The following is a 20,544-nucleotide window of genomic DNA, read 5'->3' on the forward strand; positions in this document are numbered from 1 at the left end:
CCTGCTCCTTCTTCCCCAGTTTGCACACACGCACTTGGACATGGACACGCGTGTGAATAATGTGAGATCCAGGCACAGGAATCTGCCCAGGGAGAGACGGGGACACTCCCAGGCACAGACACAGACACAGAGGCACACACAGACACACTTGCAGTGGCATGGATGTGCACAAGGTGTGACATTCTACATGTGTGTGCAATGACAGGGATGCGCACACGCCCGCACACACTGACACACACACTCACAAACACACACTCGCATCCCAGAGCCCATTGCCGGCCCCCAGCCCAGCCCAGCCCGTTCCCGTCGTGCCCAGGCCCTCCCCCGCCGCGGTCGCGGGTGGGGCCCCTTCCGTCCGTTCCCGTCCGTCGCGGCCATGGCTGAGGAGGTGCTGGCCCTGCGAGAGCAGCTGGTGGCCGAGGCCACTTGCCCGTTGTGCCTGGATGTGTTCGAGCAGCCCGTGCTGACGGCGTGCGGGCACAGCTTCTGCGGGCAGTGCCTGGCGGACGTGCTGGGGGACCCGCCGCGCCCCGCCGCCTGCCCGCAGTGCCGCGCCCCGCTGGAGCCGGGCTCGCAGCGCCCCATCCGCTCCCTGGGCAACATGGCCGGGCTGGCCCGGGCCCTGGAGGAGGTGGCGGCGCGGCCGCGGTGCCCCCAGCACGGCAAGGCCCTGGCGCTGTTCTGCGAGCCCTGCGCCGCCCTGCTCTGCGCGCCCTGCCGGGACGGGCCCGAGCACCGCCGGCACCGTGTCCGCCCCGCCGAAGAGGCCGCCCGGGAGCTGCGGGTACGGGGCGGCGCCGCGAGAGGGGCCGGGGGCTTGGGCAGGGCCTGGGGGCCTTGGCTGCCCGGGGTGGGGTGGCCGAGGGGCACAGCTCAGGGTCCCCTCCGGCCACAGGCGGGGATCCCCTGCAGCAGGGGCTGGGCTCCCTCGGGGACAGGCTGGGGTCCCCTGTGGGCACAGGTCCGCGTCCTGTCCGGGCACACATCTGGGCTCCCTTCAAGGACAGTCTGGGCTCTGCTCTGGGCATGAGCTCCTCTGGCTGTGGCTCTGGGTCTGCTCTGAGCAGGGTCTGGGCTTCCCTCAGGGCGCGGCTCTGCTTCCCCTCCACACACAGCTTCGGCCGTGTCCCCGGCCAGCCACGGATCTGGGGCCTCAGCCGGCTGCTGCCCGGGCTCCCTGTCTGGCTGCCAGCTTGGGCTGCTGTACCCCACCCTGCTGGGGCTGCTGCTTCTGCCACCGCCTGGCCCCAGCCCACGCAGGAGCCCAGGTCCCTCTCCCTGCTCACCCCTCTGGGTCCCACATGGTCCCTTGTGCCCCACATGTCCCCAGCCAGGCTTTCTCCCCACAGCGTGGGCTGGGGTCTCTTCTCACTGCAACGCAGGAGATGCCTCAGAGCAGGAGGAGTTTGTTAATACTCTCAGAAATTGATGGGGCCTGTCTGAGTCCCTGCTACTGTCACTGCAAACCTCTTCCCAGAAATCACACTTCCAATGTCGAGAGTTGTTTTTTCTAATTAAAAAAAACATTTAAATAAATACAAAATGCAGGGTCTCCACTGGAATGGAGTGGAAGTCCAATGAAGTTATTCCAGCAATGTTTCTGGCCATAAGAGCTGTGGATGGGGATCTCCCCAGGCTGAGTTTGGAGAGTTGCGTGGTGTCTCTGAGCGCAAAACTCACTCCCAGACACGCAGGGGTCACCCCCAGTGACTCCCCAGACTGGGTTTGTCCGCACAGGGGTTGTTTGGCAACATCATCTCCCTGCTGTGAATGTCATTCCAAAATTAACAGAAATGCCATTTGTTTAATCGCTGCCCCAGGAGACACTCCAGAGAAACCTGCTATTTCTACAAAAGCAGAAGGAAAAATTGAAGAGCACAGGAGACCAGAAAATTGAAGACCTGCAGGTGTGTGTTCCTCTCCATGCCCCCCAGTGCTCACCCATGTGGCTCCCCAGGAATGTCCCATCTTTCCCTCTCCCCATATATACTTATCTCCTAATCCATGCCAACATTCTTTTCTCTGTCCATCTCATGTGGCCTCCTTGGGCCCATCAACATCCAGACTTGCCCCCCCCGTCTCTGTTCTTCCTGCTGTTTCTGTTCCAAACCTCTGGTGCCGTTGTGTGTGATCCTGGCCCCCTCTGTGCAGCAGCCGTGTCCCTGCGGGGGCAGCCGGAGCCTGGCTGGGCTCAGGGCCTCCGTGCGGTGCCTTGCAGGTGACAGTGAGGTCGGAGTTGCAGCGTGTGACTGAGAGCTTTGAGGAGCTGCAGCAGTGCCTGGAGGAGCAGAAGAAGGCCCTGCTGGGCCAGCTGGAGCAGATGTCCCAGGAGCTGGTGAATAAGAGCGAGGAATACACGTCCAGGGTCTTGGAGAGGCAGTCGCTGCTGGACACGGTGATAGCGCAGATCCAGGAGAAGCGGGACCAGCCGGGGGTCGAGTTCCTCCAGGTGAGGCAGCATCAGCCCCTGGGCACTGTGACCCCTGCTGGGGCTGGGGACACCCAGCTGGCACCCTCTGCATCCTGGTGCAGGCTGGGGCCATGGTGGGACACCGTGCTGTGACACTGTGACACTGTGCTGTGACACTGTGACACTGTGACACCATGCTGTGACACTGTGCTGTGACACTGTGACACCGTGCTGTGACACCGTGCTGTGACACTGTGCTGTGACACTGTGCTGTGACACTGTGACACCATGCTGTGACACTGTGCTGTGACACTGTGACACTGTGCTGTGACACCGTGCTGTGACACTGTGACACTGTGCTGTGACACTGTGACACCATGCTGTGACACTGTACTGTGACACCGTGCTGTGACACCGTGCTGTGACACTGTGCTGTGACATTGTGATGTGACACTGTGACACTGTGACACTGTGCTGTGCCTGCTGTGGGTCAGGGCCCTGAGGGAAGGGAGGGTTAGGATGAGGTGTGGGCTCAGCCCCAGCCCCTTCAGCTGCTTCACACAGCTGGGCAGCCACTGCAGCTCCCTGGCCCTCGGCAGGGCCACAGCTCTCCTGTGTTTTCTCTCTTGCAGGATGTTGGCAGAATCCTGAGCAGGTATGAAACAGGCTCGGTGTCCCTCTCCTCCTGCTCAGCTCCTTTGGGCAGAGCTTTGGGAGCGCTGCAGGAGCTGGCACGGAGGTGGTTTGCCCCGCTGGGGATTTGGGATTTCATGGGATGTTTCCAGGAACCAGAGGCCGTTGCACCCCTCCTAAAGATGGGGTTGCTGTGCTGAGAGCAGGGACACGGCTGCCCTGGGCTCTGTGGCCGCAGGGATTTCCCTGTTTCCCTGCTGGCCCTGGCTGGTGGCTGGGCTCTGAGCTCCTCTCCCTGTTCCCCTCAGCTGTGAGGCAGCCAAGGCCCTGATCCCAGAGCCAGTTTCCCCAGAGCTGCAGAAGAGCATTCAGAGCCTCACTTGGAGGAGCCAGCAAGTCGTGGACATGGTGGATAAATTCAGAGGTAAAGCCCTGCTGGCTCTGTGCTGTGCTTCCCTTGGGCTTGGCTGGCAGGGGGAAATCCTCACTGCCTGGTGCCTCTGCCTGGGGCTCAGGAGCAAAACGGCTGCTCCAGATGGGAACCATCCCCAGGATGGGCTTTGCTGGAGCCTGGGGCTCCACATCTGGGTTGCTGCCCTGATGGGGAGCAGGACAGGTGCCACAGGAGAGACACTCATGCATCTTCCTTGCCTTCTTCCAGAGAACCTGGAGAGCAAGATAGACTCTGGCATAAGGGGTAAGTGTGTGGAGCTGCTGAGCACAACTGAGGGGGAAAAGCTTTCCATGATGAGTGTCCTCATGTCCTTGGTGCTGAGATGAGCTCACAGCACATCTAAACCCAGCATCTGTCTAGAGCTGAGTGCTGTTGTTGTGACTAGGCCTCCAATAAAAACCCAGGTCTGTCCTTGTGCCAGGCAGCACCAGGGATGCTGTCCTGCGATGCCAGGCCAGGGCCAGGACAGCAGGAGGCCGTGTCAGGCTGTGCCCAGTTAAGCAGAGGGGCTGTACATGATTTTAGGTGGCATTTTGGTGTGATCAGAAGTGCTTCTGCAGGTGCTCAGGGCCCACATGGTGCAGCATTGCTGGGCTGAGGTGTGGCTGGCACCATTTGTGCTGAGGCCGCTCTCCACACTCTCCGTTTTTGGGATGATGCACTTGAGCACAGGAGAGTCGTGCCTCAGTTTCCCCCCTGCAGTCCCCGCAGGAGTGGGTTTGGCAGAGGCTCTGGGCTGGTGGCACCGCACAGTGACAGCTGTGTGGCCCTGTGGGATGGCCACGGGATGGCAGCAGAACATGCCTGGTGGATGGGCAGCTCGGGCTCTGCAGCTCGGTTGCCTGCTGGCTGGGCAGAGCAGGGCTCCGAGCTGGGTGAGCCCTTGGCACAGGAGCAGGGACTGGCCTGGCCCCTCCTGCCCTGCAGCACTGCCTGCTCACAGCCACGGCATGCACTGCTCCCCACAGGCTGCAATATGCAGCACATCTGGGAGCAGCTTTAGCAAAGCCCATCGTGTCTGTGCCCTGCCTGTGGGGACACTGCCTGCCTCAGTCCTGCCTCAGGGAGCATCTTTTCACCCTCGGCTGCCAGCGTGGGGACAGTGAGGCTGCCGTGTCCCATGCCACCCGAGGGGGCTGCAGGAGTGCCCCTTGTGCTCCCAGGACAGGTCCCAGCCCCGTGGTGCAGGGTGGAGGAGAGGTGCTGGTTCTCTTCTCAGCAGGCACTGACTGATGTTTCTGTCACCCTTTAGAGCGGGTGCGGCTGGACCCAGAGACGGCGAATGCCTACCTGATCCTCTCGCAGGACTGCAAAAGGGTCTGGTTCAAACCTCAAGAACAAAACCTCCCTGACAACCCCAAGAGGTTCACGGGCAGCTTCAGTGTCTTGGGCACCCAGGGGTTCACATCTGGGAGGCATTACTGGGAGGTGGAGGTGGGGGAAGAGGGCAGGTGGGCTGTGGGGCTGGCCCCGGAGTCCGTGCCGAGGAAGGAGCTGCTCAAACTGCTCAGATCTGAGAAACTCTGGGGGCTGCTAATGGACTGGGATGGACAGTACAGTTCAATCTGCATGACCTCTGAGGTGCTGGCACTGAGGGAAAACGTCCAGAGAATCAGGGTCTGCCTGGACTACGAAATGGGCCGAGTGACTTTCTACAACGCAAAGGACCTGACGCAGATCTTGCTGTTGGAGGCCACCTTCACTGAGAAAGTCTTCCCATATTTTTGGATCTGCTCACAAGAAACCCACATCCAGGTGTGTGACTGACAGGGTGGGATGGCTGCTGGGCCCCTGCCCGTGCCCTTGGCTGGCTGAGCAGGGAGGAGCTGTGGGAATGACGGCATCACAGTGCAGCCTCACTGCAGCTCTGCCTGGGCTGGACCCTCTCTGCAATTTTCTGCATCTCCTCCCGCTCAGTCCTTTGGAGCATTAAAGAAGTGCTGTCCTGCCTGGGGCTGTCTGCGTGCTGCTATCCTGCCTAGATGCCATGGGGATGGTGTCCTACCTCTCCCTGTGGCCACTGAGGCCACAGAAGAATGGGGAGGGAGGAGGGAAGAGGCTCTGATTGTCCGTGCCAGCCTTTGGCAGCACTGCAGGGCTGGTGGCAGCTGGGCTGGGCTGGGCTGGGCTGGGCTGGGCTGGGCTGGGCTGGGCTGGGCTGGGCTGGAGGATGCAGCCACCCCGCACTCCGGAAGCCAGGCTGGAGCCATGAGCTGATCATGATGCCTTGCATTTTAGCATCCATATTTTTTAGATTCTGTGCTGCTTTGGTGTGTAGCTCTGAGCTTCATTGTTAGCAAGTTCTTTTCACGGGGTAGGTAGACAAAACAATCCTGTTCTACCTTGAGGCCAAGGATACAAAGTCCAGGCCCAAAATATATAAACAATGGTGAACTGAAGAGAGAGCAACAAGGAGGATGGGACTTCATAACCTAAAGCTGTAATTGGACAGTTAACTCCACTATTGAAATGGAGCACAACTTATAAAAGCACGAGACCACCACACTTCTAAAAGTGTGAGCGCTCGTCCATTTTGTGACCACTTTGGGCCCATCTTGGGTGTAGCCCTGGCGGGGCTTTTCCGCTGCCTAAGGTGAATCCATGGAGACCTTGTAATAAATCCCTGCTTTACCCTTTGAGAGCCACCAGCTGCTCATTGCTGTGGGTGGCAGCATTTTGGGGCTGCCTGTGCAGGCCCCTGCCAGGGTTCCTGCCTTCCCACTGCTGGTGTGGTGCCTGCAACTCCCTGGAAGAACTTTGGGGTTTCAGGTCAGGGCGTGCTGAATGACAGGAGTTGACACTTCCATCTCTGGAAGTTGGCCAGGCTGGATGAGGCTTTGAGCACCCTGGGATAGTGGAAGGTGTTCCTGCCCCCTTCCAGGGAGGTGGAAGAAGATGAGCTTGGAGGTCCCTTCCCACCCAAAGCATTCTGGGATTCCATGAAAAGTGCTGTGGTGGGGCTGATGTCCTGGCAGGGAGGTGTGGGGGCAGGACAGGAGGGCCTGGCTGCAGCCCTGTGTCCCTCAGCAGCCTCCCTGCATCCCCCTCACCGGGTCTGGATGTAGCTATGGGGAAGGAGGAAATGAAAAGCAGAAGTGATTCTGGTTCTCTGTGGCTCATGTCCGTCACACCGGCAGTGTCACTGACCTGGCCGAATCCTTTTTTCTTCCTAAAAATGGATGAATTCAGCTTTTTATTGGATGGAGGCGGGAGCCCTGGTGGCCGGAGCAGCCGGGCCTTGGGGGGATTTCGGGCGAGCAGGCCGGGGCCGGCAGCGCAGGGAGGCAGCGCAGGATCACCCTGGGCTCCCTCAGGGCGCCGCTGCCGCCCCGACCCAATCCCTTCAAAGCGCACTAAGCCCGCCCCGCTGGCCGGGAGCGGCTCCGGCCACAGCCGGGCCTCGGCAAGGATCGCGGGGCCCGGCCTGGGGAAGGGGCTCCCGCTCCCAGCTCCGACCCGCCATAGGGGCCGGGCCGGGCCGAAGCTCCCAGCCCCTGGCAGGTTATTAACGATTCAACTGATTTAAGCATCCCCAGCATGCGCGGGCCCTGGCAGAACCGTACTGGCTGCGCCCCGGGGGAAGGCTGGGATGAAGGCTCACACTCACACTCACACTTACCCTCACGCTCACACTTGCACTGACACTTACACTCACATTCACACTCTCACTCATGCTCATGCTCACACTCACACTCTCTCTCACACTCACGCCAGCCCTCACTTTGCGCGGCCGCTGCTGCATCCCCGCTGCCGTGGCCTGCAGACACGGGCACACGCAGCGCACACTGCGGCCCCGTGCCCGTGTGCCCCCGGGGTTTTCCTGCTCCTTCCTCCCCAGCTTGCACACACGCACTTGGACATGGACACGCGTGTGAATAATGTGAGATCCAGGCATAGGAATCTGCCCAGGGAGAGACGGGGACACTCCCAGGCACACACAGAGGCACAGAGGCAGACACAGACACACTTGCAGTGGCATGGATGTGCACAAAGTGCGACATTCCACATGTGTGTGCAATGACAGGGATGCGCACACGCCCGGACACACACACACACTCACAAACACACACTCGCATCCCAGAGCCCATTGCCGGCCCCCAGCCCAGCCCAGCCCGTTCCCGTCGTGCCCAGGCCCTCCCCGGCCGCGGTCGAGGGTGGGGCCCCTTCCGTCCGTTTGCCGCCGTTTGCGGCAATGGCTGAAGAGGTGCTGGCCCTGCGAGAGCAGCTGGTGGCCGAGGCCACTTGCCCGTTGTGCCTAGATGTGTTCGAGCAGCCCGTGCTGACGGCGTGCGGGCACAGCTTCTGCGGGCAGTGCCTGGCGGGCGTGCTGGGGGACCCGCCGCGCCCCGCCGCCTGCCCGCAGTGCCGCGCCCCGCTGGAGCCGGGCTCGCAGCGCCCCAACCGCTCCCTGGGCAACATGGCCGGGCTGGCCCGGGCCCTGGAGGAGGTGGCGGCGCGGCCGCGGTGCCCCCAGCACGGCAAGGCCCTGGCGCTGTTCTGCGAGCCCTGCGCCGCCCTGCTCTGCGCGCCCTGCCGGGACGGGCCCGAGCACCGCCGGCACCGTGTCCGCCCCGCCGAAGAGGCCGCCCGGGAGCTGCGGGTAAGGGGCGGCGCCGCGAGAGGGGCCGGGGTCTTGGGCAGGGCCTGGGGGCCTTGGCTGCCCGGGGTGGGGTGGCCGAGGGGCACAGCTCAGGGTCCCCTCCGGCCACAGGCGGGGATCCCCTGCAGCAGGGGCTGGGCTCCCTCGGGGACAGGCTGGGGTCCCCTGTGGGCACAGGTCCGCGTCCTGTCCGGGCACACATCTGGGCTCCCTTCAAGGACAGTCTGGGCTCTGCTCTGGGCATGAGCTCCTCTGGCTGTGGCTCTGGGTCTGCTCTGAGCAGGGTCTGGGCTTCCCTCAGGGCGCGGCTCTGCTTCCCCTCCACACACAGCTTCGGCCGTGTCCCCGGCCAGCCACGGATCTGGGGCCTCAGCCGGCTGCTGCCCGGGCTCCCTGTCTGGCTGCCAGCTTGGGCTGCTGTACCCCACCCTGCTGGGGCTGCTGCTTCTGCCACCGCCTGGCCCCAGCCCACGCAGGAGCCCAGGTCCCTCTCCCTGTTCACCCCTCTGGGTCCCCACATGGTCCCTTTTGCCCCACATGTCCCCAGCCAGGCTTTCTCCCCACAGCGTGGGCTGGGGTCTCGTCTCACTGCAACGCAGGAGATGCCTCAGAGCAGGAGGAGTTTGTTAATACTCCAGGAAATTGATGGGGCCTGAGTCCCTGCTACTGTCACTGCAAACCTCTTCCCAGAAATCACATTTTCTATGTTGAGAGTTATTTTTTTCTAATTCAAAATCCATTTAAAAAGCCACAAACTCCAGGGTTTCTACTCGTATTGACTGGAACTACAATGAAGTTATTCCAGCAATGTTTCTGGCCATAAGGGCTGTAGATGGGGATGTCCCCAGGCTGAGTTTGGAGAGTTGCGTGGTGTCTCTGAGCGCAAAACTCACTCCCAGACACGCAGGGGTCACCCCCAGTGACTCCCCAGACTGGGTTTGTCCACACAGGGGTTGTTTGGCAACATCATCTCCCTGCTGTGAATGTCATTCCAAAATTAACAGAAATGCCATTTGTTTAATCGCTGCCCCAGGAGACACTCCAGAGAAACCTGCTATTTCTACAAAAGCAGAAGGAAAAGTTGAAGAGCACAGGAGACCAGAAAATTGAAGACCTGCAGGTGTGTGTTCCTCTCCATGCCCCCCAGTGCTCACCCATGTGGCTCCCCAGGAATGTCCCATCTTTCCCTCTCCCCATATATACTTATCTCCTAATCCATGCCAACATTCTTTTCTCTGTCCATCTCATGTGGCCTCCTTGGGCCCATCAACATCCAGACTTGCCCCCCCTGTCTCTGTTCTTCCTGCTGTTCCTGTTCCAAACCTCTGGTGCCGTTGTGTGTGATCCTGGCCCCCTCTGTGCAGCAGCCGTGTCCCTGCGGGGGCAGCCGGAGCCTGGCTGGGCTCAGGGCCTCCGTGCGGTGCCTTGCAGGTGACAGTGAGGTCGGAGTTGCAGCGTGTGACTGAGAGCTTTGAGGAGCTGCAGCAGTGCCTGGAGGAGCAGAAGAAGGCCCTGCTGGGCCAGCTGGAGCAGATGTCCCAGGAGCTGGTGAATAAGAGCGAGGAATACACGTCCAGGGTCTTGGAGAGGCAGTCGCTGCTGGACACGGTGATAGCGCAGATCCAGGAGAAGCGGGACCAGCCGGGGGTCGAGTTCCTCCAGGTGAGGCAGCATCAGCCCCTGGGCACTGTGACCCCTGCTGGGGCTGGGGACACCCAGCTGGCACCCTCTGCATCCTGGTGCAGGCTGGGGCCATGGTGGGACACCGTGCTGTGACACTAAGACACCGTGCTGTGACACCGTGCTGTGACACTGTGCTGTGACACTGTGACACCATGCTGTGACACTGTACTGTGACACTGTGACACCATGCTGTGACACCGTGCTGTGACACCGTGCTGTGACACTGTGCTGTGACACTGTGCTGTGCCTCCTGTGGGTCAGGTCCCTGAGGGAAGGGAGGGTTGGGATGAGTTTTGGGCTCAGCCCCAGCCCCTTCAGCTGCTTCACACAGCTGGGCAGCCACTGCAGCCCCCTGGCCCTCGGCAGGGCCACAGCTCTCCTGTGTTTTCTCTCTTGCAGGATGTTGGCAGAATCCTGAGCAGGTATGAAACAGGCTCGGTGTCCCTCTCCTCCTGCTCAGCTCCTTTGGGCAGAGCTTTGGGAGCGCTGCAGGAGCTGGCACGGAGGTGGTTTGCCCCGCTGGGGATTTGGGATTTCATGGGATGTTTCCAGGAACCAGAGGCCGTTGCACCCCTCCTAAAGATGGGGTTGCTGTGCTGAGAGCAGGGACACGGCTGCCCTGGGCTCTGTGGCCGCAGGGATTTCCCTGTTTCCCTGCTGGCCCTGGCTGGTGGCTGGGCTCTGAGCTCCTCTCCCTGTTCCCCTCAGCTGTGAGGCAGCCAAGGCCCCGATCCCAGAGCCAGTTTCCCCAGAGCTGCAGAAGAGCATTCAGAGCCTCACTTGGAGGAGCCAGCAGGTCGTGGACATGGTGGATAAATTCAGAGGTAAAGCCCTGCTGGCTCTGTGCTGTGCTTCCCCTGGGCTTGGCTGGCAGGGGGAAATCCTCACTGCCTGGTGCCTCTGCCTGGGGCTCAGGAGCAAAACGGCTGCTCCAGATGGGAACCATCCCCAGGATGGGCTTTGCTGGAGCCTGGGGCTCCACATCTGGGTTGCTGCCCTGATGGGGAGCAGGACAGGTGCCACAGGAGAGACACTCATGCATCTTCCTTGCCTTCTTCCAGAGAACCTGGAGAGCAAGATAGACTCTGGCATAAGGGGTAAGTGTGTGGAGCTGCTGAGCACAACTGAGGGGGAAAAGCTTTCCAGGATGAGTGTCCTCATGTCCTTGGTGCTGAGATGAGCTCACAGCACATCTAAACCCAGCATCTGTCTAGAGCTGAGTGCTGTTGTTGTGACTAGGCCTCCAATAAAAACCCAGGTCTGTCCTTGTGCCAGGCAGCACCAGGGATGCTGTCCTGCGATGCCAGGCCAGGGCCAGGACAGCAGGAGGCCGTGTCAGGCTGTGCCCAGTTAAGCAGAGGGGCTGTACTCGATTTTAGGTGGTATTTTGGTGTGATCAGAAGTGCTTCTGCAGGTGCTCAGGGCCCACATGGTGCAGCATTGCTGGGCTGAGGTGTGGCTGGCACCATTTGTGCTGAGGCCACTCTCCACACTCTCCGTTTTTGGGATGATGCACTTGAGCACAGGAGAGTCGTGCCTCAGTTTCCCCCCTGCAGTCCCCGCAGGAGTGGGTTTGGCAGAGGCTCTGGGCTGGTGGCACCGCACAGTGACAGCTGTGTGGCCCTGTGGGATGGCCACGGGATGGCAGCAGAACATGCCTGGTGGATGGGCAGCTCGGGCTCTGCAGCTCGGTTGCCTGCTGGCTGGGCAGAGCAGGGCTCCGAGCTGGGTGAGCCCTTGGCACAGGAGCAGGGACTGGCCTGGCCCCTCCTGCCCTGCAGCACTGCCTGCTCACAGCCACGGCATGCACTGCTCCCCACAGGCTGCAATATGCAGCACATCTGGGAGCAGCTTTAGCAAAGCCCATCGTGTCTGTGCCCTGCCTGTGGGGACACTGCCTGCCTCAGTCCTGCCTCAGGGAGCATCTTTTCACCCTCGGCTGCCAGCGTGGGGACAGTGAGGCTGCCGTGTCCCATGCCACCCGAGGGGGCTGCAGGAGTGCCCCTTGTGCTCCCAGGACAGGTCCCAGCCCCGTGGTGCAGGGTGGAGGAGAGGTGCTGGTTCTCTTCTCAGCAGGCACTGACTGATGTTTCTGTCACCCTTTAGAGCGGGTGCAGCTGGACCCAGAGACGGCGAATCCTCGGCTGATCCTCTCGCGGGACTGCAAAATGGTCCGGTTCAAACTTCAAGAACCAAACCTCCCTGACACCCCCAAGAGGTTCACAGGCAGCTTCAGTGTCTTGGGCACCCAGGGGTTCACATCTGGGAGGCATTACTGGGAGGTGGAGGTTGGGGAAGAGGGCTGGTGGGCTGTGGGGCTGGCCCCGGAGTCCGTGCCGAGGAAGAGGCCGCTCAACCTACCCAGATCTGAGAATGTCTGGGGGCTGCTAATGGACTGGGATGGACAGTACAGTTCAATCTGCATGACCTCTGAGGTGCTGGCACTGAAGGAAAACCTCCAGAGAATCAGGGTCTGCCTGGACTATGAAATGGGCCGAGTGACTTTCTACAACGCAAAGGACCTGACGCAGATCTTGCTGTTGGAGGCCACCTTCACTGAGAAAGTCTTCCCATATTTTTGGATCTGCTCACAAGAAACCCACATCCAGGTGTGTGACTGACAGGGTGGGATGGCTGCTGGGCCCCTGCCCGTGCCCTTGGCTGGCTGAGCAGGGAGGAGCTGTGGGAATGACATGGCATCACAGTGCAGCCTCACTGCAGCTCTGCCTGGGCTGGACCCTCTCTGCAATTTTCTGCATCTCCTCCCGCTCAGTCCTTTGGAGCATTAAAGAAGTGCTGTCCTGCCTGGGGCTGTCTGCGTGCTGCTATCCTGCCTAGATGCCATGGGGATGGTGTCCTACCTCTCCCTGTGGGCACTGAGGCCACAGAAGAATGGGGAGGGAGGAGGGAAGAGGCTCTGATTGTCCGTGCCGGCCTTTGGCAGCACTGCAGGGCTGGTGGCAGCTGGGCTGGGCTGGGCTGGGCTGGGCTGGGCTGGGCTGGGCTGGGCTGGAGGATGCAGCCACCCCGCACTCCGGAAGCCAGGCTGGAGCCATGAGCTGATCATGATGCCTTGCATTTTAGCATTCATATTTTTTGGATTCGCTGCTGCTTTGGTGTGTAGCTCTGAGCTTCATTGTTAGCAAGGTCTTTTCACGGGGTAGGTAGACAAAACAATTCTTTTCTAGCTTGAGGCCAAGGATACAAAGTCCAGGCCCAAAAAATATTAACAACGGTGAACTGAAGAGAGAGCAACAAGGAGGATGGGACTTCATAACCTAAAGCTGTCATTGGACAGTTAACTCCACTATTGAAATGGAGCAACTTACAAAATCACGAGACCACCACACTTTTAAAAGTGTGAGCGCTCGTCCATTTTGTGAGCACTTTGGGCCCATCTTGGGTGTAGCCCTGGCGGGGCTTTTCCGCTGCCTAAGATGAATCCATGGAGACCTTGTAATAAATCCCTTTGAGAGCCACCAGCTGCTCATTGCTGTGGGTGGCAGCATTTTGGGGCTGCCTGTGCAGGCCCCTGCCAGGGTTCCTGCCTTCCCACTGCTGGCGTGGTGCCTGCAACTCCCTGGAAGAAGTTTGGGGTTTCGGGTCAGGGCGTGCTGAATGACAGGAGTTGACACTTCCATCTCTGGAAGTCAGCCAGGCTGGATGAGGCTTTGAGCACCCTGGGATAGTGGAAGGTGTTCCTGCCCCCTTCCAGGGAGGTGGAAGAAGATGAGCTTGGAGGTCCCTTCCCACCCAAAGCATTCTGGGATTCCATGAAAAGTGCTGTGGTGGGGCTGATGTCCTGGCAGGGAGGTGTGGGGGCAGGACAGGAGGGCCTGGCTGCAGCCCTGTGTCCCTCAGCAGCCTCCCTGCATCCCCCTCACCAGGTCTGGATGCAGCTATGGGGAAGGAGGAAATGAAAAGCAGAAGTGATTCTGGTTCTCTGTGGCTCGTGTCCATCACACCGGCAGTGTCACTGACCTGGCCGAATCCTTTTTTCTTCCTAAAAATGGATGAATTCAGCTTTTTATTGGATGGAGGCGGGAGCCCTGGTGGCCGGAGCAGCCGGGCCTTGGGGGGATTTCGGGCGAGCAGGCCGGGGCCGGCAGCGCAGGGAGGCAGCGCAGGATCACCCTGGGCTCCCTCAGGGCGCCGCTGCCGCCCCGACCCAATCCCTTCAAAGCGCACTAAGCCCGCCCCGCTGGCCGGGAGCGGCTCCGGCCACAGCCGGGCCTCGGCAAGGATCGCAGTGTGTCCTGGTTTAGGGCAATTTTGGGAGAAAAACCATTGAAGGGTTTTCCTCTGGAAAGCAAATTCAAGCGGCCCCTCCCTCAACTGGTTCAGAAGAAAGATTTCCTTGGTGAAAAGTTGAAAAAAATGGTTGTTTAAGGAGCAAAGAATTCATCAGCACAACAAAGGAGCCATATTCAACAATAAAATCTCTTGCTGCTCCAAAAGAGATGACAAACTCAGAAAGTCCCCATCTTGAGCTGTAGCTTGGCTCACTTAATCTCTTATCAGTCCCTCTGGTGCTGGAAATGCTGCAGCCAGGCCTGGTCTGATGGGCCACAGGTGTGAGCTGCCGGTGCTCTTCTGGGTGCAGAACAGGTTTAAACAGCTCCAAAGAAAAAGGAAAAAAAAATCCACAGTCCAGAGATCTTCTCTGCCTCAGCCAGCTAAAAGTAACTAAGAGCAAAGGAGAGCTCTGTCCTGCTGTCCCTGCTGAGGACAGCACCGAACTGCAGCAGGAATGTGCAGAAGGAGGGAGCGCTATTTTTCTGAAAACAAACTCTGCGCTTCTTCTTCTGACCGCCCTCTTTGCCCTCAGAACCAATCCTAAACGTGCAAAATTTATTTCTGAGCGACACAGACGAAGAGGGATATGAGCATAAAAGTCACCTCAGGACACAGTGCAAGGCCTGGAGGTGGGATTGCTGCTAGGTAGTGCCGAGCCGCCGCCAAGGCCGAGACAGGCTGGAGACGTTCCACCTTATTGATGATTATAGGAATTTAAACATTAACCGGGCCATGGCAGCGCTACTCCCGGAGCAAGCCGCGCCTGCCGTACCGTGCGGACTGTGCCCCGGGACAAGGCCCCGACCCGGCCCCGCCTCGGCACCTTCCCGTCCGTTCCCGTCCGTCGCGGCCATGGCTGAGGAGCTGCTGGCCCTGCGAGAGCAGCTGGTGGCCGAGGCCACTTGCCCGTTGTGCCTGGATGTGTTCGAGCAGCCCGTGCTGACGGCGTGCGGGCACAGCTTCTGCGGGCAGTGCCTGGCGGACGTGCTGGGGGACCCGCCGCGCCCCGCCGCCTGCCCGCAGTGCCGCGCCCCGCTGGAGCCGGGCTCGCAGCGCCCCAACCGCTCCCTGGGCAACATGGCCGGGCTGGCCCGGGCCCTGGAGGAGGTGGCGGCGCGGCCGCGGTGCCCCCAGCACGGCAAGGCCCTGGCGCTGTTCTGCGAGCCCTGCGCCGCCCTGCTCTGCGCGCCCTGCCGGGACGGGCCCGAGCACCGCCGGCACCGTGTCCGCCCCGCCGAAGAGGCCGCCCGGGAGCTGCGGGTACGGGGCGGCGCCGCGAGAGGGGCCGGGGGCTTGGGCAGGGCCTGGGGGCCTTGGCTGCCCGGGGTGGGGCGGCCGAGGGGCACAGCTCAGGGTCCCCTCCGGCCACAGGCGGGGATCCCCTGCAGCAGGGGCTGGGCTCCCTCGGGGACAGGCTGGGGTCCCCTGTGGGCACAGGCCCGCGTCCTGTCCGGGCACACATCTGGGCTCCCTTCAAGGACAGTCTGGGCTCTGCTCTGGGCATGAGCTCCTCTGGCTGTGGCTCTGGGTCTGCTCTGAGCAGGGTCTGGGCTTCCCTCAGGGCGCGGCTCTGCTTCCCCTCCACACACAGCTTCGGCCGTGTCCCCGGCCAGCCACGGATCTGGGGCCTCAGCCGGCTGCTGCCCGGGCTCCCTGTCTGGCTGCCAGCTTGGGCTGCTGTACCCCACCCTGCTGGGGCTGCTGCTTCTGCCACCGCCTGGCCCCCGCCCACGCAGGAGCCCAGGTCCCTCTCCCTGCTCACCCCTCTGGGTCCCCACATGGTCCCTTGTGCCCCACATGTCCCCAGCCAGGCTTTCTCCCCACAGCGTGGGCTGGGGTCTCTTCTCACTGCAAGGCAGGAGACGCCTCAGAGCAGGAGGAGTTTGTTAATACTCCAGGAAATTGATGGGGCCTGTCTGAGTCCCTGCTACTGTCACTGCAAACCTCTTCCCAGAAATCACACTTCCAATGTCGAGAGTTGTTTTTTCTAATTAAAAAAAACATTTAAATAAATACAAAATGCAGGGTCTCCACTGGAATGGAGTGGAAGTCCAATGAAGTTATTCCAGCAATGTTTCTGGCCATAAGAGCTGTGGATGGGGATCTCCCCAGGCTGAGTTTGGAGAGTTGCGTTGTGTCTCTGAGCGCAAAACTCACTCCCAGACACACAGGGGTCACCCCCAGTGACTCCCCAGACTGGGTTTGTCCGCACAGGGGTTGTTTGGCAACATCATCTCCCTGCTGTGAATGTCATTCCAAAATTAACAGAAATGCCATTTGTTTAATCGCTGCCCCAGGAGACACTCCAGAGAAACCTGCTATTTCTACAAAAGCAAAAGGAAAAATTGAAGAGCATAGGAGACCGGAAAATTGAAGACCTGCAGGTGTGTGTTCCTCTCCATGCCCCCCAGTGCTCACCCATGTGGCTCCCCAGGAATGTCCCATCTTTCCCTCTCCCCATATATACTTATCTCCTAATCCATGCCAACATTCTTTTCTCTGTCCATCTCATGTGGCCTCCTTGGGCCCATCAACATCCAGACTTGCCCCCCCTGTCTCTGTTCTTCCTGCTGTTCCTGTTCCAAACCTCTGGTGCCGTTGTGTGTGATCCTGGCCCCCTCTGTGCAGCAGCCGTGTCCCTGCGGGGGCAGCCGGAGCCTGGCTGGGCTCAGGGCCTCCGTGCGGTGCCTTGCAGGTGACAGTGAGGTCGGAGTTGCAGCGTGTGACTGAGAGCTTTGAGGAGCTGCAGCAGTGCCTGGAGGAGCAGAAGAAGGCCCTGCTGGGCCAGCTGGAGCAGATGTCCCAGGAGCTGGTGAATAAGAGCGAGGAATACACGTCCAGGGTCTTGGAGAGGCAGTCGCTGCTGGACACGGTGATAGCGCAGATCCAGGAGAAGCGGGACCAGCCGGGGGTCGAGTTCCTCCAGGTGAGGCAGCATCAGCCCCTGGGCACTGTGACCCCTGCTGGGGCTGGGGACACCCAGCTGGCACCCTCTGCATCCTGGTGCAGGCTGGGGCCATGGTGGGACACCGTGCTGTGACACTGAGACACCGTGCTGTGACACTGTGACACTGTGCTGTGACACTGTGACACCGTGCTGTGACACCGTGCTGTGACACTGTGACACTGTGCTGTGACACTGTGACACTGTGCTGTGACACCGTGCTGTGACACGGTGCTGTGACACTGTGACACTGTGCTCTGACACCGTGCTGTGACCCTGTGCTGTCACACTGTACTGTGACACTGTGACACTGTGCTGTGACACTGTGCTGTGACACCGTGCTGTGACACCGTGCTGTGACACTGTGACACTGTGCTGTGACACTGTGACACCGTGCTGTGACACCATGCTGTGACACCGTGCTGTGACACTGTGCTGTGACACTGTGCTGTGCCTCCTGTGGGTCAGGGCCCTGAGGGAAGGGAGGGTTAGGATGAGGTGTGGGCTCAGCCCCAGCCCCCTTCAGCTGCTTCACACAGCTGGGCAGCCACTGCAGCTCCCTGACCCTCGGCAGGGCCACAGCTCTCCTGTGTTTTCTCTCTTGCAGGATGTTGGCAGAATCCTGAGCAGGTATGAAACAGGCTCAGTGTCCCTCTCCTCCTGCTCAGCTCCTTTGGGCAGAGCTTTGGGAGTGCTGCAGGAGCCAGCAAGGAGGTGGTTTGCCCCGCTGGGGATTTGGGATTTCATGGGATGTTTCCAGGAACCAGAGGCCGTTGCACCCCTCCTAAAGATGGGGTTGCTGTGCTGAGAGCAGGGACACGGCTGCCCTGGGCTCTGTGGCCGCAGGGATTTCCCTGTTTCCCTGCTGGCCCTGGCTGGTGGCTGGGCTCTGAGCTCGTCTCCCTGTTCCCCTCAGCTGTGAGGCAGCCAAGGCCCCGATCCCAGAGCCAGTTTCCCCAGAGCTGCAGAAGAGCATTCAGAGCCTCACTTGGAGGAGCCAGCAGGTCGTGGACATGGTGGATAAATTCAGAGGTAAAGCCCTGCTGGCTCTGTGCTGTGCTTCCCCTGGGCTTGGCTGGCAGGGGGAAATCCTCACTGCCTGGTGCCTCTGCCTGGGGCTCAGGAGCAAAACGGCTGCTCCAGGTGGGAACCCTCCCCAGGATGGGCTTTGCTGGAGCCTGGGGCTCCACATCTGGGTTGCTGCCCTGATGGGGAGCAGGACAGGTGCCACAGGAGAGACACTCATGCATCTTCCTTTCCTTCTTCCAGTGAGCCTGCAGAGCAAGATAGACTCTGGCATAAGGGGTAAGTGTGTGGAGCTGCTGAGCACAACTGAGGGGGAAAAGCTTTCTAGGATGAGTGTCCTCATGTGCTTGGTGCTGAGATGGGCTCACAGCACATCTAAACCCAGCATCTGTCTAGAGCTGAGTCCTGTTGTTGTGACTAGGCCTGCAATAAAAATCCAGGTCTGTCCTTGTGCCAGGCAGCACCAGGGATGCTGTCCTGTGATGCCAGGCCAGGGCCAGGACAGCAGGAGGCCGAGTCAGGCTGTGCCCAGTTAAGCAGAGGGGCTGTACTCGATTTTAGGTGGCATTTTGGTGTGATCAGAAGTGCTTCTGCAGGTGCTCAGGGCCCACATGGTGCAGCATTGCTGGGCTGAGGTGTGGCTGGCACCATTTGTGCTGAGGCCGCTCTCCACACTCTCCGTTTTTGGGATGATGCACTTGAGCACAGGAGAGTCGTGCCTCAGTTTCCCCCCTGCAGTCCCCGCAGGAGTGGGTTTGGCAGAGGCTCTGGGCTGGTGGCACCGCACAGTGACAGCTGTGTGGCCCTGTGGGATGGCCACGGGATGGCAGCAGAACATGCCTGGTGGATGGGCAGCTCGGGCTCTGCAGCTCGGTTGCCTGCTGGCTGGGCAGAGCAGGGCTCCGAGCTGGGTGAGCCCTTGGCACAGGAGCAGGGACTGGCCTGGCCCCTCCTGCCCTGCAGCACTGCCTGCTCACAGCCACGGCATGCACTGCTCCCCACAGGCTGCAATATGCAGCACATCTGGGAGCAGCTTTAGCAAAGCCCATCGTGTCTGTGCCCTGCCTGTGGGGACACTGCCTGCCTCAGTCCTGCCTCAGGGAGCATCTTTTCACCCTCGGCTGCCAGCGTGGGGACAGTGAGGCTGCCGTGTCCCATGCCACCCGAGGGGGCTGCAGGAGTGCCCCTTGTGCTCCCAGGACAGGTCCCAGCCCCGTGGTGCAGGGTGGAGGAGAGGTGCTGGTTCTCTTCTCAGCAGGCACTGACTGATGTTTCTGTCACCCTTTAGAGCGGGTGCGGCTGGACCCAGAGACGGCGAATCCTCGGCTGATCCTCTCACGGGACTGCAAAACAGTCTGGGTGGGAGCTGGAAAACAAAACCTCCCTGACACCCCCAAGAGGTTCACGGGCAGCCTCTGTGTCTTGGGCACCCAGGGGTTCACATCTGGGAGGCATTACTGGGAGGTGGAGGTTGGGGAAGATGGCTGGTGGTCCCTGGGGGTGGCCCTGGAGTCCGTGCAGAGGAAGGAGCTGCTCAACCTACCCCAATCTGAGAAGCTCTGGGGGCTGCTAATGGAGGGGGATGGCCAGTACAGAACAGTCTGCATGACCCCACACACGCTGGCACTGAGGGAAAACCTCCAGAGAATCAGGGTCTGCCTGGACTATGAAATGGGCCGAGTGACTTTCTACAACGCAAAGGACCTGACACAGATCTTGCTGTTGGAGGCCACCTTCACTGAGAAAGTCTTCCCATATTTTTGGATCTACTCAGAAGATACCTACATCCAGGTGTGTGACTGACAGGGTGGGATGGCTGCTGGGCCCCTGCCCGTGCCCTTGGCTGGCTGAGCAGGGAGGAGCTGTGGGAATGACACGGCATCACAGTGCAGCCTCACTGCAGCTCTGCCTGGGCTGGACCCTCTCTGCAATTTTCTGCATCTCCTCCCGCTCAGTCCTTTGGAGCATTAAAGAAGTGCTGTCCTGCCTGGGGCTGTCTGCGTGCTGCTATCCTGCCTAGATGCCATGGGGATGGTGTCCTACCTCTCCCTGTGGGCACTGAGGCCACAGAAGAATGGGGAGGGAGGAGGGAAGAGGCTCTGATTGTCTGTGCCAGCCTTTGGCAGCACTGCAGGGCTGGTGGCAGCTGGGCTGGGCTGGGCTGGGCTGGGCTGGGCTGGGCTGGGCTGGGCTGGAGGATGCAGCCACCCCGCACTCCGGAAGCCAGGCTGGAGCCATGAGCTGATCATGATGCCTTGCATTTTAGCATCCATATTTTTTGGATTCTGTGCTGCTTTGGTGTGTAGCTCTGAGCTTCATTGTAAGCAAGTTCTTTTCACGGGGTAGGTAGACAAAACAATCCTGTTCTACCTTGAGGCCAAGGATACAAAGTCCAGGCCCAAAAAATATAAACAATGGTGAACTGAAGAGAGAGCAACAAGGAGGATGGGACTTCATAACCTAAAGCTGTAATTGGGCAATTAACTCCACTATTCAAA

At 60.2% G+C, this 20,544-nt stretch overlaps 3 protein-coding genes across 3 annotated transcripts; all 3 read left to right on the plus strand.

Moving 5' to 3' along the window:
- Nucleotides 1–301: 301 nt before the first annotated feature.
- Nucleotides 302–5,451, plus strand: LOC139605055 (E3 ubiquitin-protein ligase TRIM7-like). Its single transcript, XM_071456440.1, has 7 exons — nt 302–784; nt 1,821–1,907; nt 2,219–2,449; nt 3,043–3,065; nt 3,352–3,467; nt 3,705–3,740; nt 4,750–5,451. The coding sequence occupies exons 1-7, from the start codon at nt 377–379 to the stop codon at nt 5,262–5,264; spliced, it is 1,416 nt and encodes a 471-aa protein (XP_071312541.1). The 5' UTR covers nt 302–376; the 3' UTR covers nt 5,265–5,451.
- A 2,191-nt stretch (nt 5,452–7,642) lies between these two features.
- On the plus strand, nt 7,643–12,586 carry LOC139605056 (E3 ubiquitin-protein ligase TRIM7-like). The gene is made up of 7 exons (XM_071456441.1): nt 7,643–8,097; nt 9,131–9,217; nt 9,529–9,759; nt 10,180–10,202; nt 10,489–10,604; nt 10,842–10,877; nt 11,887–12,586. The coding sequence occupies exons 1-7, from the start codon at nt 7,690–7,692 to the stop codon at nt 12,399–12,401; spliced, it is 1,416 nt and encodes a 471-aa protein (XP_071312542.1). The 5' UTR covers nt 7,643–7,689; the 3' UTR covers nt 12,402–12,586.
- A 2,191-nt stretch (nt 12,587–14,777) lies between these two features.
- On the plus strand, nt 14,778–20,034 carry LOC139605054 (E3 ubiquitin-protein ligase TRIM7-like). Its single transcript, XM_071456439.1, has 7 exons — nt 14,778–15,336; nt 16,374–16,460; nt 16,772–17,002; nt 17,628–17,650; nt 17,937–18,052; nt 18,290–18,325; nt 19,335–20,034. The coding sequence occupies exons 1-7, from the start codon at nt 14,809–14,811 to the stop codon at nt 19,847–19,849; spliced, it is 1,536 nt and encodes a 511-aa protein (XP_071312540.1). The 5' UTR covers nt 14,778–14,808; the 3' UTR covers nt 19,850–20,034.
- The last annotated feature ends 510 nt before the right edge of the window (nt 20,035–20,544 follow it).

The sequence above is a fragment of the Agelaius tricolor genome, unplaced genomic scaffold, assembly GCF_023055355.1.
Source record: "Agelaius tricolor isolate 1412-34295 unplaced genomic scaffold, bAgeTri1.0.p SCAF_58, whole genome shotgun sequence".
In the NCBI taxonomy this organism is placed as follows: Eukaryota; Metazoa; Chordata; class Aves; order Passeriformes; family Icteridae; genus Agelaius; species Agelaius tricolor.